Genomic DNA, 17,154 nt, shown 5'->3' on the forward strand with positions numbered 1-17,154 from the left:
CCCTCCAGCGCTGGCGGCCCCCCCCAGCTTTTTTGCCGGTCTCTAACAGGGCCTAGGGCCCCGTCAGGGGCCAGCAAAGATGGGGAGGCCTCGCCCCCGGAGGGTGGAAGCACCGCCCCCGGCATGCGGCCCCGCCCCTGGAGGGTAGAAGCTCCACCCCTGGCTTCGGCCCCCCAGTCGCCTGAGGGACAGCAACCCGGCCCCCGGCTCAAAAAGGTTGCCTACCCCTGGTCTACACAGACAAAAGTTCAGAGTGAGTACTGATTCTGCTGTTTGAATACATATACATTTACTGGGGAGGGGCAGAACATCTGAACACAGTAGTTCCACAGGAGCTTCAGGAGGAGCATATATTACACAGAAGCACAGAAAAGGGGAACATACTCTGTGGTGGATACCTGCTCTGCACTGGAATGCCAAGAAGTTACCCAGATACTGAGTGCCATGTCTCTGTCACTGCCCTTAACCTTAATACTTCCTGTCTGTCTCCCATAGATCCGGCTGATGAAGGGACAGAAACCTTTTGAGGATTCCATGGGCTTTGATGGCATCCATATTGTGAGTCATCTGGCAGTGGATGATGACTCGCTGCATTCCTCAGATGAAGAGCTGCTGACCAGCCCCATGGTAGTGGGTGCCCTGCAAGATGTCTTGTACCCACTGTCTCCCCATAATGCACACTTTCTACGGGGTGCTGAGAGCTCTGGCAAGGACAGTGATGGAACCACAGATAGTGATCCAGATGATCCTGCCTCTGCCACTGAGCCCAATGGCGAGATCATCTTTGCAGAAGCTCTGGGCAAATGAGGACAGAGGCCTGCCATCCCACCTGCATCTGGAAGGCACTTGGTCCTCTGACCAGGCTGTACTGAGGGGGCCAGAGATAGAGACAGATTGTGTAAGATGCAACTGAGCAGCCCCTGTCGGGATGGCACAAGGGAAAGGCCTTGTCTACAGCTGGCCTGAATTACTTGGACCTTCTCTATTGATTGATTATTGTCTGCACTGCCTCCCCCTCCCCCCAGCTCTATGGTCACTGGTGAGTTAAAATCCAAACCCATGTATTGGGCTCATTCACATTTTCCCCACCCCACCCCTGTTGCCACAGCTTTTTCAATTTTCTTTCCCCAACCCCAGGTTTTTCACACTCAAGAACCTTGAAGGGGCAACAGAAGGAAACAGTCCACTAGTTCCATCAAATGCAGTCCGGTACTAATTAATCTGTCTCCTTGTTGCTCCTTAGAGAGAGGAGAGGGGCCAGTCTTCCCTTTATTTATATATATGTCCGTTCACCTGCTGTTCTGCATACATAGAAGAAAATCAAATGCCTCCACACTTGCTTGTGATTTTCAGAGCAGGGAAAGGACAGGAAAGAGTGTGTGTAGAGTGTGCTTGTCAAAGGAGGATTGCGTGCTAGAGAAAAAAATTATATTTTTGTTCCTGCATATATTATTTATTTATACTGTGTGATTGCCAAACCTTCTCCCTTAGAGAAGCCTTGGCATAAAGCTTTAAGTTCAATGATTGTGAGGGCCTTTCTGGAGCAGCCAGAACTGCTTCTGTAGCTAAAAATACAGAATCTTTTCTATATAACTGTGTTGTGGTAAGGGAGGTGTTTAGTATTATACCTTCTGTGGTTCATTTTGCCTGCAGCTGTAATTCTGTTGTGCTGCAACCATAACAGGAGATCTAGATGCTCTCTTACTCCCTATGGTAAAACAGCAGTTTTTCAAGGATTCCTTGCCTGGAAATGTGTGGAATGGTGCTGTATTCTTCCACAACTCCACCTGTATGGCTGTCTCTTCAAACACTAGTTCCAGGAAAATTCAACCAGTACCAGATTTGTTTCAGGTAGGTGACAGTCCTTCAAAACACCTAGCAAATATATTTTATTTAGGGATGAAAGCGAAGTTAATAAGTTCCTTCCTGAACTTTTTATTTGGTTCATTATTCACTAGGTCAAAATAACTGGCTTAATTTTCAAGTATCTGAGTAAGTAAGTTGAAAAATGCTTTTGTTGTTGTTGAGAAGCAAAGCTAGCATGTGGAAAGATGGGAATTATTGGGCTGTCAAGACTTGTGACCTTCCCCAATTTTTTAAAATGGATATACCCATACTCTCCTATATGTGCATCTGCCCATGAAGCAAATATGTGATTCCCACCTCCAAGTTTGCTTTCTAACACTAATGGAGTTGGGGCTGCAGGAGAGAGTCAGTGAGAGGTGTGTTGGCCTCTTGTACTCCAATGGCTAGTCCCATGTAAATGGCCTCAGCCTCCCCCCACTCTCTTTGGCTGTATGATAACCAGAAAACATGTTTGATTGTAACATTGCTCCTAGAAATGTCACTTGCATCAATAGCTGGATTTTTTTTTCTTAATTGGTCTGGGGAAGAAGAAAAAATATTCCCTTCTCACTGACATCAGCTTCTCACCTTCACTTAACTTGAAATTTACTAACTCAGCCCACCAATAGAAATGGGCAAACTGAGAATTCCTAATTCACAATTAGTCACTCGTGGTCTGCTTGAGAACATTTTAAAGGGACTGTGGCATGGTCCCCAACCCAACTGAAAAAAGTGCCATAACAATTTAGATGTCTGTATTATAGGGTGAGCCCTTGCCTATATTCTATGTTGATTTTACACTCCCCCTCTCAACCACACCAGCTGGGGAAGATAATTGCAAGTTTTGGTGCTATACAGCAGTTGGTACTCATAGTTCTCTCTTTCATTTTCAGGGCCCAAGCCTGCTAGTTTGATTCTGCCCCATTCCTTTAAGTGTTCCTTTAAGCATTCCTTTAAGAGGACTCTTATGTATTATACAAGCAAACGTGTTTTCTAATTATCGTATAGTCACAGTCTGATTTTGCCCCATTTCCCTTAAGTGACAAAGTCATCGCTTAAAATCCATAAAGTCATTTAATGTAACATGGTAATTAAGGCCTTAGCCAGAGCTATCCTGCTATCAGATACATAGCCTTGCAAGGTATTTAAATAAAAGCATTATTACAAATGTTCCTGACAGGGAATGAAGATCAAGTGGTACAGTATTAGGAAATGCCAAGGACTTCAGAATGGCAGTGCTGGGGGAAGATGTGTTTTCCTCAGCATGTGGGCCCTAAGAGGTCTGGCTTTGACCCCACCAAGGTGGTAGGCAGTTCCCTTAAGCAAGTGCTGGTTAATGAGAATCTTGTGTGCATTGAATTTGTGGACTAGTTTCTGAATTTGCAAGTTGAATGTTTTTGCCTTCAGGGAAGGAAGAATGTTTCTTGTTATGGACTAACTTTCTCTTCATCCATCTTTCAATACTCTTTTCATACACTGTGCTGTTTACTAACAAATATGCCTTTTGATTTTACCTAATTTCTAAATCCTGCAACATTATTTATTAGTAGTGTTCTGTAACAGGCTCACAGATCTTTCTTTCTGAAAACAGCTTCCTTGGCATGAGTTTATAATTCATTTCATCCCTTGTGAAGGAGGTCCTTGGATTTTCCAAATGTTATTGTGTCTTATCAACACAGCAAGCAAGCTTTGTTGATTGTTTTCGACTCCTATGTTGTAGACTCCTGTCATGAGATTAAATTAGCATTTGCTGAATCAGGCAGGCAAACCTACACCAGCCCAACCCACCTCATTGGTGGTCCTGAAGTTATTATAATTATGTATTTATATAAATAGGCCTGAGGAAAGGCTCCAGTTTGGTATAATCTTCAATATTTTAATAGATGTATTCTGTACATACTTGCTACACTTTATTGCCATTATTCAGTCTGTCCTCAGAAATCAACAACACAATATGTCGTCCAAACAGAAATTCAGCCCTGCACCTTTGCATGGATCTGCTTGTGTTGTTGGTCTGCTGGTGACAATACTTTAATTTTCGATCTGCTACCTTCTCCCCGGCCCCCATTGCTAGCAGTGGGCACATTTGTAGTGTTGGCTGGCCTGTGAAACTGTTTGCCAGTTTGTGCATAATTCCTAGCTGTTGTTGATGTTTGTTTGTGTAGTGCTAACTTGAATGCTTGCTGCCTCCAGGATTCCATGTCGGGAAGAGTTTTAATCACTGCTGTTTCTAATTCTAAAGTAGCGCCTTTGGGGGTTAGGAGTAAATGGGAGAAAGCCAGACTCTTTTAGACAAACTCAACTCCAAAATTTTTCCTCAACTTGTTTTGGTCAAGGCTCCCTGTAGTTGTTTTTATAATCTGAAAGTCATTTGGTTATGAATGTATGAGTTTGGTTTACTCTGGCACAACCAACCAATGTTTGTAACATTTGACCTCTTCTAATCTACACTACAGTTATTGATTCCCACCGTTATTGACATTTGTTACAGCATTTGAAACCATGGCCATGAAACAGTGTGATTTATTGTTATCAGTGGTTACCCCAACTACTTCACAGCTTCTATAAGTGCAGTGTTGGCAGGCTAGCATACTTGCTATATGGTCCAAATGTGAGCTTTCTCCCCAAAGTATCTGATCTCTGAGACCAGGCCTATGCAATACCATGAGAATAAGTCAGATGAGGTCCTTGACTTCTGCTGCTTCCCAGCAGAGAATATTTCTTTATAACCTTCTGGAGCACTGCGTGAGTAACCTAAAACCATGTAGTAAAAATCACTACACTGGACAACATGCAATAAATGTTTTAAAACACTAATTTATTTCTAATTGAAACCTAATAAATTCCTTCCAGCCAGGGAAATAGTAAAGGTATTAAGGGACTGGATGAGAGATGGGAGCAACAATTCTCATTCTGCTACTATAGAGCACAAGGCATTCTTCTGATTCAAGATAGCATGAGTTTAGCTAAATGGTAGACAGGGAGAGAATTCCCAGGGAACTGAATGATAGTATGTCATACCTAAAAAAAAATCATAATCTCATTGCTTATGGTGGAGTGATGCTGATCTTTCTTGTGTAGGCCTAGTCTTCAGTCCTTGACAAATAATCTGTTCATGTGCAGATAACACCCCTCCCCAAACAAAAAAAACAATGTTTTAGAAACTCTAATGACATGTCCAAGAACTTGCAATTTTTTTGTAGTTGTAACGATTAGCTACATTGGTAATAATGTGTTCAGAAGCTCCTGAAATGGAAAACTATATCTTTTTGCCTAATATGTGCCCACAGAATGGCAAAAATTACATTGCTATTTCCAAGTAGAGTAGACCCATTGAATCAGTGGGACATACCATAGAAGAGTTGATTTGGTGGGTCTATTCTCTTTTGAGCCAAGCCAATGTTCCACCTGCCTTGTTACACTAGACTCTTCCTGGGCACTATTGGTTTTGATCCGTGTTTTCTGCCTGGCTAGAGTCCCTTACCAGCAGGAACTTCTCTGAATGTTAGCATGAGGCACTGTCATGTCAAGCCATCTGTCATCCTTGTTTCCTGCCCCACAATTTTTTTTTAAATACACAATTATTAGCGCAAAGTGTTGTAAAGGATAGTGTACATTTGCTTACATATCATGGCTTTTGTGAGCTTTCTTCCTATGAATTTCCCTTTGCAACTACTCCTGTGTAGTTCAAACTGAAGGTGCCAAATACTTTAGCCCACTCAGTGCCCTGCAGTATGGGACAGACAGCTAGAGTATCCCATAAGTCTGGAACCAGGTGAGAGACAGATGGAAACATATCTGTCCATGCAGACTGCTCTCTGGTGCCTACCTATTTCTGCCCAAATGCAAATTTGCACAGACTGCATGAGAAGCCCCAAGCCCATTTCATCCCTCCTTGGGCTTCTCATGTGGCCCTCCAATATTCTCAATAGCACTGGGTTATCAGATTTAGGACCTTCCCTGTGCTCTGTAGCAGGCTGCCCATTCTTACCAGGGGGAGGCAGTAGGTTAGAGCAGCCATTTGTGTGGACCCAGCCTGTTCACTTGGGCAGAACAGGCTGGAAAAGGTGCTTGTGTGTGACTTTGATAGCTGCTGACATGGTTCAACTTGCACTTTAATAGTAATTCTTTCCCTTCTTCATAGAGGGAAAGTAATGTAGTGTTGTGTTTACACCAGCATAAGGAATGCACCCACTATCCTTCCAGCTTTGACACTGGACTTCAAGTCACTGCCTGGCTTGAACACATCCTTCTCATGTGCCACAACATCCCCTTCTGTAGAAGCAGGAATTTTTTTTTTTAATAATAATATTTATTTCAGTTTTTCCATACCATATGAGAAAAGATTTTCACTTTTCAGGAAGCAGGAAATTTTTGAATTTACTACTGTGAATAACTTTGGGTGACACCCTGTTAATTACACCAACCCCAATTCATGCCAGCCCCAAGCACAGGATCTAAAAGACACTGTCCTCCAAGAGATAGAGTAGAATAGGAACCAGAAGTTTGAACAAACCAAAATGTAGTCCTCAAGCCCTTGTTTTTACTCTTTTATAAAAAACTAATGGCAAACACAGACCTCCACGTTTTAAAACAAGGTGAGTTACATTGAAAGTAATACTGCTATTCACCCCATAGCTGTTCATTTTCTCTTCTGAAAATAGCTTTGAAAAACAACTCATGCCTAGTTAAGTCTGAAACAGGGCACAGCTGGCTTTGGTTGGCACTGGCACATGGGCACTTCTGAAATGTGTTATTTGCCCCTCCAACCAGTTTGCAATAAAAACATTCATTTACTATTGGAGCGGGTATGTATTGTATAAAAACAATGGCCACTTTTTAAAAGGTAGGCTGCATGGTACATAAAATCGAGGATAAATATGAGAATGACGAGGCAAATTTCTCCTCCATCATTAATGTTGCTGTCTACAGACTGTAAATAATAGCAGTTGCAAAGCTGAGTGGAAATTTCACTGTGAGTGTTCTTAGACTGTGCTGCCAGTCTTTCCCTAAATTTGTTATCCCTTCCCTTAAAAGACAAAAGATCTTTTCACTATTAGATAGGTTGTTTTTTTTAAAATACCATCATGGTGATGGGGGAAAACCTTCTGATTTCTGTGGAAATCAGAAGGATAACCTTGCTTAGGATTTGTTCCTGCAAAGGCACTGAAAGATTGCACTGTTGGGATTCTGTTGCTTCTCACTCTTCCTGTAAATGGGGTGGGGAGGGGGCTGACATGATGGGAGGGAGATTTTGGTGGCACTAACATTAGGCAGGAATTACATTGCAGTGAGGCTTGGAGAAGGCTAGGGGACAGGTTAGTGGTTTAAAGGAAGGAAAAGTGAATTCAGGTGGTAGAACAGATGAGTTTTAGGCAGAGGTGGGCAATACATTCTTTTTAGCTTTCAGCTCAAATTTTATCTGGAATCAGGTATGTTAGATATCCTAACTGCAAGAATGTCAAATTAAAGGTTGGTATAGAAAAAGATCTTGCAGCACGTTTGAGACTAACTGAGCAAACAAAGTTGTAGCATGAGCTTTTGTAGACTGACACTGCTATGTCTCTAAATTAAAGGTTGGTTATTAATCTTATTAATTTTATTTTAAAAAAAAAAACAAAATTAGTCGCATCAGACTGGATAAGAGAGCATGCTTGGAAAATCCCAAAACAAGAATATGGTCATGTGCATGTAAAAGTATGAAGGATTTTTACTCTTTGGATGGTAGTTCCTGAAATTCATTCCAAAATTACAGACCATTCAAGTACAGTGGAATTGGCTGGCATAGTTAGTGATATAAACCTGCCACCCCTCGTTTGCATATCTGGCCTCGATTTGTGTCAACTTGTGAAATAGTATGCATGAAAGAATATAAGAGTTGGGGATCAAGGGGAAGGGGTAGAGGGCATTAAATGCTGAATTAGGCCTCTGCTGGGATTCTTACCTGTGCTACGGTCTCTCCTGGCAAAAGGGAACCTATCCACATTTCATCTTTGTATATTAATGTACCCCATAATCTGTGCAGCTAGACCACTCACTACTAGTAAACAGCAAGCTGCTTCTATCCAGGAGGAAATTGCAGGTTACAGTGTGTGTTTGCTTTCCAGGTTGGAGAGCACCTTTTATCTCCTCACTGGCCCAACTGTTCCTGAAATCATGTGTTTAGTGTAACTGTGTACCAGAGTCCCTTCTATGCTCCTCAGAGTAATAAGTTTCATTCTTTCTAGCCCGTGACCATTTTAAAACAAATACTATTGTACAAAATATCTGTAATTTCAAAAGCAAAATAAACTATTTACACTGTCTTAATAACTCCGTCTCAGGCCTTGCAGGGGAAGGGACTTTGCAAATATTTGAGGGAAGCATGCTCGTCCACTTGTTAGTGCCAGTATGTTCAGGGTAAAGTAGTCAAGTGCTAAATTACAGTTATTTGCCTGGAGGAAGATACATATGTGTTATTCACAAAACTCTCTGTATGGCTCCAGAAAATCCAGATTAATATCCCATTTTGAAACACTCAAGAGCTCATGTAAATAATCAGATATTTTCAAGAAGGTTGAGCTCTGGTCATAGCACAGAAATGGGAAACCTATAAATACCAGGTGGAAGATCATAATGCATCATGCATGCTGGTGGGGGCTAATGGGTATTGGACTCCCAGTATCATTCAGTAGGCCATAGGTTGTCAACCCCCTTGTTGTTACGGTGTGTCTTCAAGTGGTTTTTTACTTAAGGCAACCTATCATGGGGTTTTCTTGGTAAGATTTGTTCAGAGGAGGTTTGCCATTGCCTTACTTGCCCAAAGTCACCCACTGGCTTACTTGCCCAAAGTCACCCACTGGCTTTCATGGCCAAGCAGGGAATCCCAACCAAATTAAGTTCCCCTTTAATGCTATGTTGTTGTAGTTTATGGTGAAGTTGATAGTTTCTGTACATACTATGAGGAAAATGCACCAAGGACCATATGTAAGATTAAACAAAGGGCATTTACTTTGCCCTCTCATAAATCCTCAAGTACAGTAATGCAGCCATTAATAGTCTGGCCTGCTCAATCAAGCTTGTAAAGAAACTGCCAACAGAATGTGTGGCATTTTAATAGCACAGCAGTCATTGAAAGCCAGTCACATCTGCTGGCTGAAATAATCACAGTGGACTCTTACAAGTCTGCTGTATAGCAGTTTAATAAAAGGCTACATCATTTGCAAAGTAGAACACCAGAAATGCCCCCCTCTAAAGTATGCTTACATTTAATTCTTGGGTTTTGGCAGTCATCTTTGTTTCCTCAGGAAGTTGGGAAGCCTGTGCTTCAAAGGTGCATGAAAGCCAGCATCTCTCAACAGAGATTAACATTCATCAGAAGAGCACAAGATATTACTGCAGGCAGCTCAGTAAACCTGTCAAGTGTGATTCTGTCCAAATTCCCCTCATGAAATGGCAGCCCCCCTCCCTTCCCACACACACACCTGGGCCTTTTGTCTTCTCCTGCAGTGTGTCAGTTGGCAGTTTCCCCACCAGGCCAGGCAGGGGGAGCAGCTGTCCTGCTACTTCACTGGGGAATGTTATGTCCTCCAGAGACCAGAGCAGGAGAGTTCCTCTTTGTCCAAACATCAGTGCAGAAATGAAGAGTCAAAAGGGGGGGGGGGGGGGGGGGCAGCAGAAGTGCCCAAAATAAGGCATGAAAAAGCTGTACTACTGCTGCCTACAAACAGGTTACTCATTTAAGCTAAAGCTTAGAGTGAATGTGAGTTTATGCAGCATGGATAATACCGGTTTAAAGAATGATGTTAGGTTGACATCTTCATAAGTAGGTGGCTTTGGTACTGGGGAACACAGGTTTGCTGGAACAAATGCTTGGTCACAGGCAAAACACAGCTGAGAATCTACAAAACAGACGTAGAATCAGCATGAGTAAAAATACACCACTTCCATCTTTCCGGCAACACCATTGTGGGTCCAATTCACTTCAACCTAACTACTATAGATATATTTAGTCACCACTACTACTTCACTCAGCTAAGTGTTTTGACTGAATGTGACACAGAGTCACTAAGTACCTCATTCGGCCTTTTTGTCTGCAGGGCTGAGTGAGGCAAGCCCTTCTGCAAGCCATTCTGTCTATGGAGATGAAGAAAGCCATCTGAGTCTATTTCCCCCAAGATGTAACTTGAGACATACTTCCAAGATGATTCTTCAAGTTTACAGTCTCCATTCTAGGAGTTAAATCAGGGGTAGGCAACCTGCGGCCCGTGGGCCGGATGCGGCCCGGCGAGGCCTTGGGACCGGCCCCAGCCCGGTCCTGCTGCCGATTGCCACCGGGGCCTTTGACCTCTCGCGCGCATGGGCAAGGGGGGCAATTGTCTATAGACACCTCAGAAACATGCATTTATATTAACATTTTTTTAAAAATCAGCAAATTTTTTTGCATGTCCTCCACTTTTTTAAAAAAAAGTGTCCACCATTTGACAATGTTGTCCTACATTTGTCCCGGTTTATTTATTTAATTTTTTTAAAAATTTTATTTTATTTTTTGGCTTCGGCCCCCCAGTTGTCTGAGGGATAGCAACCCGGCCCCCGGCTCAAAAAGGTTGCCTACCCCTGAGTTAAATGAACTACGTATCTCGTGGCTACAATACTAGTCAGGATTATTTTTGAACTTTTACGTTATTCAGGAGGAGTTTGGAAGGACAAAACCAGTTCATTTTTTAAATTATATTTTAGTAGTCCAATGAAAGTATTGACACCACCAGTATCAATACTGCTAGCAAGGTATTCCCAAGCATTTCAGTCATGGACCACACAGATATTATAGTCCCTATCTAGCTTGGCCAGTGATGGTGGAGGAGGATAGTGAAATAATACATTACATTAACATCTGGAGTGCCATAGCTTCTCGAGATATGTGCCCTGGGTTCTGTATGCCCAACAAGAACTGTGCAAGTCCCCAAGATAATAAATATGGGCAACAAAATTAGAGGCCACTTTGTATATCAGTTAGATTTTCTTGTTAATTTGTATAATTTAGGAGCCTAAGCACCTACATTTTTTGTATTTTCATGCAAAAAATGTTCAAGAATGGAAGGAAACAGTAATAGAATCAGAGTTGAAAGAGATCACAAGAACCATTCTGTGCAGCAGATTTAACCATTCTCCTTTAAAGATATTGCCTCCTTTCCCCATGAAAATTCCTGACCATCCTTACTCTCATTAACATTTTTACATCCAGCTACCTGTCTTTGTTACGGCAGGGAGCCATGTGCAGAGCTTGCTGCAGTCAGGGCTGAGGAAACTTCTAGGGACTTTGGAATGGCTGTTTCTTCAAGACCTGTCAGGAAGAAAAGAAAAAAGGTGCAGGGGTGACACCTCTCTGTCTCCCCATCCCATACTCTTTTCTTCATGCTATGAAGAAAAGAGAACCAAGTGAACCTACCCTTTGCTTTTTGTATATTTATCCAAGGTTGGGCATTAAGTCTCCACCACCATACTTAACAACAGTCATGAAGGCTACTCCTTTCTCTCTGTGATCCCTTGCACAGCTATATTCCCTGGACAACTGATTGGCTATGTGGTGTATGTGGCTGAGGTCCAGCTGCCCTTCCACACCTGCCATCCGCAACCTAAGGCTGCTCCTTCTTCCCCAGAGTTACAAAGGAAGCCAAAATATGCCCACAGCCCATCGGTAGCTGGGGGAATGCAGCTAGGAAACCTCATCTACTGCTCTTGGTCATTTGGGGGAAGAACAATATAGAAAAAGATACCAAATATCTCTTTCTACAATTTGTTGTTGCTGTGTGCCTTCAGGTCATTTCTGACTTATGACCCTAAGACAAACCTGTCATAGGATTTTCTTGGCAGGATTTGTTCTCAAGGGTTTTGCCCTTGCCTTCTTCTGAGGCTGAGAGTGTGTGATTTGCCCAAGTTCACCCAGTGGGTTTCTGTGGCTGACAGGGAATGTAAGTCCTGGTCTCCCAGTGCTCTAGTCCAGCACTCAAACTACTACAACACAGTAGCTCTTCCTTTCACAATACCCCAAACAAAAAAGTATAGACGCTGGATTATACCAGCATGCATTGCCAAAAGGATTCTTGTCCACATCTTTGCATGTTTTTCTGCCACTAAGTACAGGGGACAGTGGTGGTGGTAAAACAAAACCAGCTCAGAGGCACAAGAGTCATGGTTTGGGAACCCTAGCCATAGAGCACTAAGTGGTTCTCTTGCATAGAGATCTGACCTTTTTGTTTTATCCCACCCCCTGAAATTCCCACCTCTGTGCGCACCAAGTGCCTTTTTACTACAACTAGGCATTCCCCTTTTTTCTTTGGGAATAACCACAACAATAAAACCAATGAATGTTTGCCCACACAGACGTTTCCTAAAGTGGTCAACACAACACCCTTTATGATCAGGGATAGAAATGAATACAGCATCATAATCTCTGCCACTGAGGCAAGATTTTAAATGTGTAGCAGTCCTCCTCACCTCTCTCAGCTGTCGGTCGACTTCTGTTTCTGATAGTTGCCTCACCTAAGAGTTCAAGGCTGGCATTAAAGTCTAGAAATGAATGTTTCTAGATCTCATTGTTTCAGAGAAAGGCATAAAATGCATGAGATATCTGCTAAAAAAACAAAACAAAAAAGAAGCCCATGGATGAGGGTCAAGACTTTGAAAGGCATACAAATCCTGATTCTTTCTCTTGTGATCTCCACTGTCTGTCAATTGTGTCACTGTTTGTCCTTTTATTCCCCCATCTGTTCCACTTCTTTCTCCATAGTGGGGTCCACAGACCTTGACAAATATGATTAGGCAAAGAAAGCATATTGCTGTACTGGTCATAATAAGCCAAACATCAAATGTGCTGGACACCTAATCCCTTCTGTGGCATGAGACTCAGGCCAGATGGCCAGGCCATTGATTCCAATCTCTGCATAATCTGAGTTCATCACAGAGCCCCAAGAACCATGGTGCCATTATCTGATCTTGCCCAGAACTGGCCTGCAAGGAAAACATTGCCTCAACTTCCTCCATCTAGCCTGTGTCCTACCAAAATCAAGTTGGAGTATTTATAACTGAATAGCTATTCTTCCCCAGTTTATCTCTGACTTCCTCCTCTTCCCTCCCCCTGATGTTTCCCCTATGTCCTATTTGAGACTGTAAGCTTTTGAGGCCTAACTTAATTTATCCAATTTGTACATCTGTTACAATCAGCATTCTTTTAAATGGTTTAAGATAGTTTTAAATAATCTGGTTCTAAGTGATAAATGACTTAATGTATTTTTTTTAAAAATTATCATTATTGTTATTTATTGTCTTAAACTGATATTATTGCATACTGCTTTGAGATCTTTGGATATAACTTGTTGTGTGCTTTCAAGTTGTTTCTGACATATGACAATCCTAAAGTAACCCTATCATGGGATTTTCTTGGCAGGGTATGTCCAGAGTTTTGGCATTGCTTCCCTTAAGGCTGAGACAGAGTGGCATGCTCAAGGTCACCCAGTGGGTTTCCATGGACATGGGGATTTGAACTCTGGACTCCTGGAATGCTAATCCACTACACCATGGTGGTTCTACTGGATATAAAGCAGCTTGAGTGTTGAATTAGGACCCTGGGAGACCAGGGTTCATTTCCTCTTTTATCCCTGGAAGCCCACTGAGTGACCTTGAGCACATCACATGCTCAGCCTGAAAGGAAAACATGAATAAATCTGACCAAGAAAACCCTAGGATGGGTTCACTATAAATCAGAGTTTATTTGAATGAAAGTGGGGGGGGGGGGGGAGCTGAGATCACACTCCTCACTGAATCATAGGCCACAAGGACCATTTAGTCCAATGCATTTGCCATGCACATTACTAAAGCATTCTCAAGGCCATCTGACTGCTTTTAGCTTCATACCTACCTGTCTGGGAATGAATGAACCAAAGCCCACCAGTGAGGGACACACCGATGATGAAGGCTGAAAAGGCAATGCCAAATACAGCTGGGAGCTCTAGGCCTGGTGAAGCAGCAGCTACAGAGAACCGGAAACAGGGAGGGAAATGCATAGGGAAGTGAATGAAAACTGATTCTGTGGCGTTTTTACAGCTCTAAAATGGGGTGGCACAGAATGATGTCCCAGACTCAGGACTCCTGCTACACCCAACTCCAGAAACATGGAGAAAAGTCATCTTGCCTCATGCAGGGCTCGCCCTACCATGCATGAGATAGCCACTCAGGCAGAAGATTTTGGCTATCATAATAAGACAGGGAAAATCTTAGTTATTTAATTTATTAATGTTCTATTTTTACTTCCAGGGAAGGGGAGGGATGCATCTGGGGATCAGTTTCATATTATTCTGTTAAATAATCTTAGCCTCATGCAAGCCAAAATAATTTGGCTGGCTTTAGATACTATGTGCCTTGACTTAGATGGGGAGACCACCATTTGCTGCTCTGCCTCAGGTGGCAAAACCATTTATAGGAAGCTCACTAATGCCTTTCCCACTTCCGCTCCACATGGCTAGACTAGTCCTTGACTCCACTCCTCCTAGAGTTAGAGGTGGAATCCGGGTTCAGAGGAGGTCCCAGTCGCTCAATCTCAGGGGAATCAGACTAGCGAGAGAGGGTAACCAAAATGTACTTACTTGGGACTGGCTGTGTCTTCCACGAGTGGAGTGGATCCTTCAGTGCTTTTCCTTGATGGCTGGGTGGGAAATTATCTACAGAAAAGAAGGGATTTGGAAAGGGGACACCCTGAGAGAGTGTCTGCTTATGGACAGCCATAAAAAAAATAATACACAGTTTTATTTTAAAACATTTATATCCTGCCTATTCTCCAGAAAGTTATAGGTGATTACTAGCAAACACTTAATAATTAAAGGAGAGACTAATGGAGCTGGGTATGTTTAGCCTGGAGAAGAGAAGGTTAAGAGATTATATGATAGCCTTGTTTAAATATTTGAAGGGATGTCATACTGAGGATGGAGCAAGCTTGTTTTCTGTTGCTCCAGAGACTAGGACCGGGAACAATGGATGCAGGAAAAGAGATTCCATCTAAACCTCAGGAGGAATTTCCTAACAGTAAGAGCTGTCTGACAGTGGAACACACTCCCTCAGAGTGTAGTAGTGTCTCCTTCTTTGGATATCTTTAAACAGAAGCTGGATGGCCATCTGTTGGGGTGCCTCGATTGTGAATTCCTGCATGGCAGGGGGTTGGACTGGATGGCCCTTTTGGTCTCTTCCAACTCTATGATTCTATGAAAAGCAACCCCCTGTAAAGCAGGAAAAACATCACACACAGGAAAACAATCTTTAAAAAAAAGAGACACTTAATTGAAGTCCCTTCTGCCCAGCAAATATCCTGAACTTCTCAGCACAGACAAGCCTGGCAAATTCTGAGTCTCCAGCTTGTTGAGATCAGATGTTCAGGTCAGTCTCATTCTTGCCGGCTCCTTCTTCCACTCCCTGATACTCTAGAAGTGAAGGCACAGGGCACTCACTGGTTTACAAAAAAAGTCACTGCTATGCAGTTTGGCATCCATTGTGCCACTCTGAACATGCCTTAGCTCCCTTGATTCTGGAAGCAAAGCACTGTCCAGTCCATTTAATATCTGGGCGTGAGACCACAGGAGAATGCCAGGAATCTCCAGATAAGGCTAGGAAAGAAACCTCTCTCAAGCTCCTGAAAGCCACCATTGCCAGTCAGAACTGACAGAATCAGGCTAGATGGGCCCATGGTCAGACTCAGGCAGCACCTATGTAATTGTGAAGCCACTGATTCCAACAGTTTTCTTCTGACTAGTCTCCAGAACGCACTCCAATCTTACCACCTACCTGGTCTCAGACCTGGAATGGCAGCTCTGAGCGGAGCCTCCACTGTCACAATGATGGGTTTTGTGACAGTGCGTTGGAAGTGACTTCTGGCCAGCTCCACTTCTCCTTTGCAGGCCTCATTCTCTGATGGGCACTGAAACATAAAAGAATGCTTCACCTCTGGCAGAAGGAAACAGCCTGGACCCAGATCCTCTCCCATTCTAAAGAAACCCAGGTTTAATAAGCCCATTCTAGAGTGCTTTCACCTCATCCAAGGTGCTTCACTATGGTCTTAATCCTATCCCCTCATTTATTAGTTTATTTACATATGCAGTATACCACACCTTTTCTCCTGTGAATTCAAGGTGGCATATATGGCTCTCCATACACACTTTATCCTCATAACAAACCTGAAAACTAGGTCCAGAACCTGGATTCCCCAAGCCCCTATCCACCACTCTAACTTACTACTACCACACCAGTTCTTAGACAGCACCCTTCCATCACAAGGAAAGGGGTGCATCTAAGATTACTGGTAGGACAATGGTTCAGTGGCAGAACACGTTTTCCATACAGAAGACCTCAGCTTCAGCATCTCCTAACAAGAAGAACAGGTGATGGGAAAAATCTCTGCCCAAGACCGCAGTGAGAGGCTGCAAGCCAGAGGAGAATATCCTGATAGTCCAACTTGGCAGGGCACAGTTTCTTACATAATGATCTCCCACCAAGAGCACCAAGTCTCTAACAGTACACAGGCAAGAGGTGGCACAGAGCCACTGGATAGCTGCTAGAGATCAGTGTCCCCTTGCCGGAGGAGTCAGAGACCTTTGGCATTGGGCCTTTGGGCTTGCTGGGATCCTGAGGGTCCCTGCTGCAGAGCACCAGGTGGCAGTGCAGGAACTGAATAGAGTCATTGAAGCGAGGCTGCAGCAGGAAGCTCAGTCGTTGGCGTTCCTGGTAACCTGGAGGCAATGCCTGGCCCTGGGTTGCCTGCTCCAACTCTGACATGTTGACGTGGGCATCAACAGCACACCCGTGCTGGACCAGCAGATATGAAGAAGCCACCAAAGGATCAGAAGAGGGGGAGATGAAGCACCGCTGGATGGTGAAGCCAAGACACAAGTCGTAGGAAGCTAAGGAAGCCTAGAGACAGAAGGAAGTGCAGTTAACATGGAAGCACAAGAGTGCTTGATTCTCGAACAAGCTGAAAGAAGAGACAGTGACAATATCATACAAGGCAGCTGCTGTGGCACTGTGAGCCAAAATGGCAACTGCTTCCCCTAATCCCCTTCAAAGGTATCATCTGGTCAATTGTTATTGATACATCATAGATGGTCAAAGGCAGGCCCCATTGTCTATACTTCAAATGCCTAGGCACCTTGGATATCAGCCTCCTTTTTCTTCCACAGAAAGCAGTTACATGGCCCACCTCTAAAGTACCCTGGAGTGAGCTCTTAAGTCCCCCAGACCCTGAGATCCCTCCACTACCAGTCAAAATCACTGAGCCACATATTAAGGGCT

The 17,154-nt window shown here is 43.3% G+C and overlaps 2 protein-coding genes across 16 annotated transcripts in view; one reads left to right on the forward strand and one right to left on the reverse strand.

Moving 5' to 3' along the window:
- The window catches only part of LOC149321999 (EVI5-like protein), a 70,677-nt gene extending 60,457 nt beyond the window's left edge, over nt 1-10,220 (forward strand). For 2 of the 3 annotated variants that reach the window (XM_089532732.1, XM_089532744.1), the window contains one exon: nt 496-8,632. In XM_089532732.1, the coding sequence (XP_089388858.1) occupies nt 496-807 (312 nt within the window). In that variant the 3' untranslated portion in view covers nt 808-8,632. Of the gene's footprint in view, nt 1-495; nt 8,633-9,923 lie in introns of those variants that run through there. The other variant, XR_016281916.1, reaches the window with a different exon arrangement.
- Nucleotides 9,018-17,154, reverse strand: part of LOC149322000 (transforming growth factor beta receptor type 3-like) — a 29,486-nt gene continuing 21,349 nt past the window's right edge. For 6 of the 13 annotated variants that reach the window (XM_089532836.1, XM_089532768.1, XM_089532794.1 and 3 more), the window contains 6 exons: nt 16,459-16,776; nt 15,655-15,787; nt 14,466-14,540; nt 13,742-13,852; nt 12,322-12,366; nt 9,018-9,725 (listed from right to left, as the gene is read on the reverse strand). In XM_089532836.1, coding sequence (XP_089388962.1) covers nt 9,556-9,725; nt 12,322-12,366; nt 13,742-13,852; nt 14,466-14,540; nt 15,655-15,787; nt 16,459-16,776 — 852 coding nt within the window. In that variant the 3' untranslated portion in view covers nt 9,018-9,555. Of the gene's footprint in view, nt 9,726-11,072; nt 11,168-12,321; nt 12,628-13,741; nt 13,853-14,465; nt 14,541-15,654; nt 15,788-16,458; nt 16,777-17,154 lie in introns of those variants that run through there. The other 7 variants (XM_089532846.1, XM_089532803.1, XM_089532820.1 and 4 more) reach the window with 6 other exon arrangements.

Source organism: Sceloporus occidentalis, unplaced genomic scaffold, assembly GCF_023333645.1.
Source record: "Sceloporus occidentalis isolate IW3139 unplaced genomic scaffold, rSceOcc1.0.p SCAF_1, whole genome shotgun sequence".
Taxonomy (NCBI): Eukaryota; Metazoa; Chordata; class Lepidosauria; order Squamata; family Phrynosomatidae; genus Sceloporus; species Sceloporus occidentalis.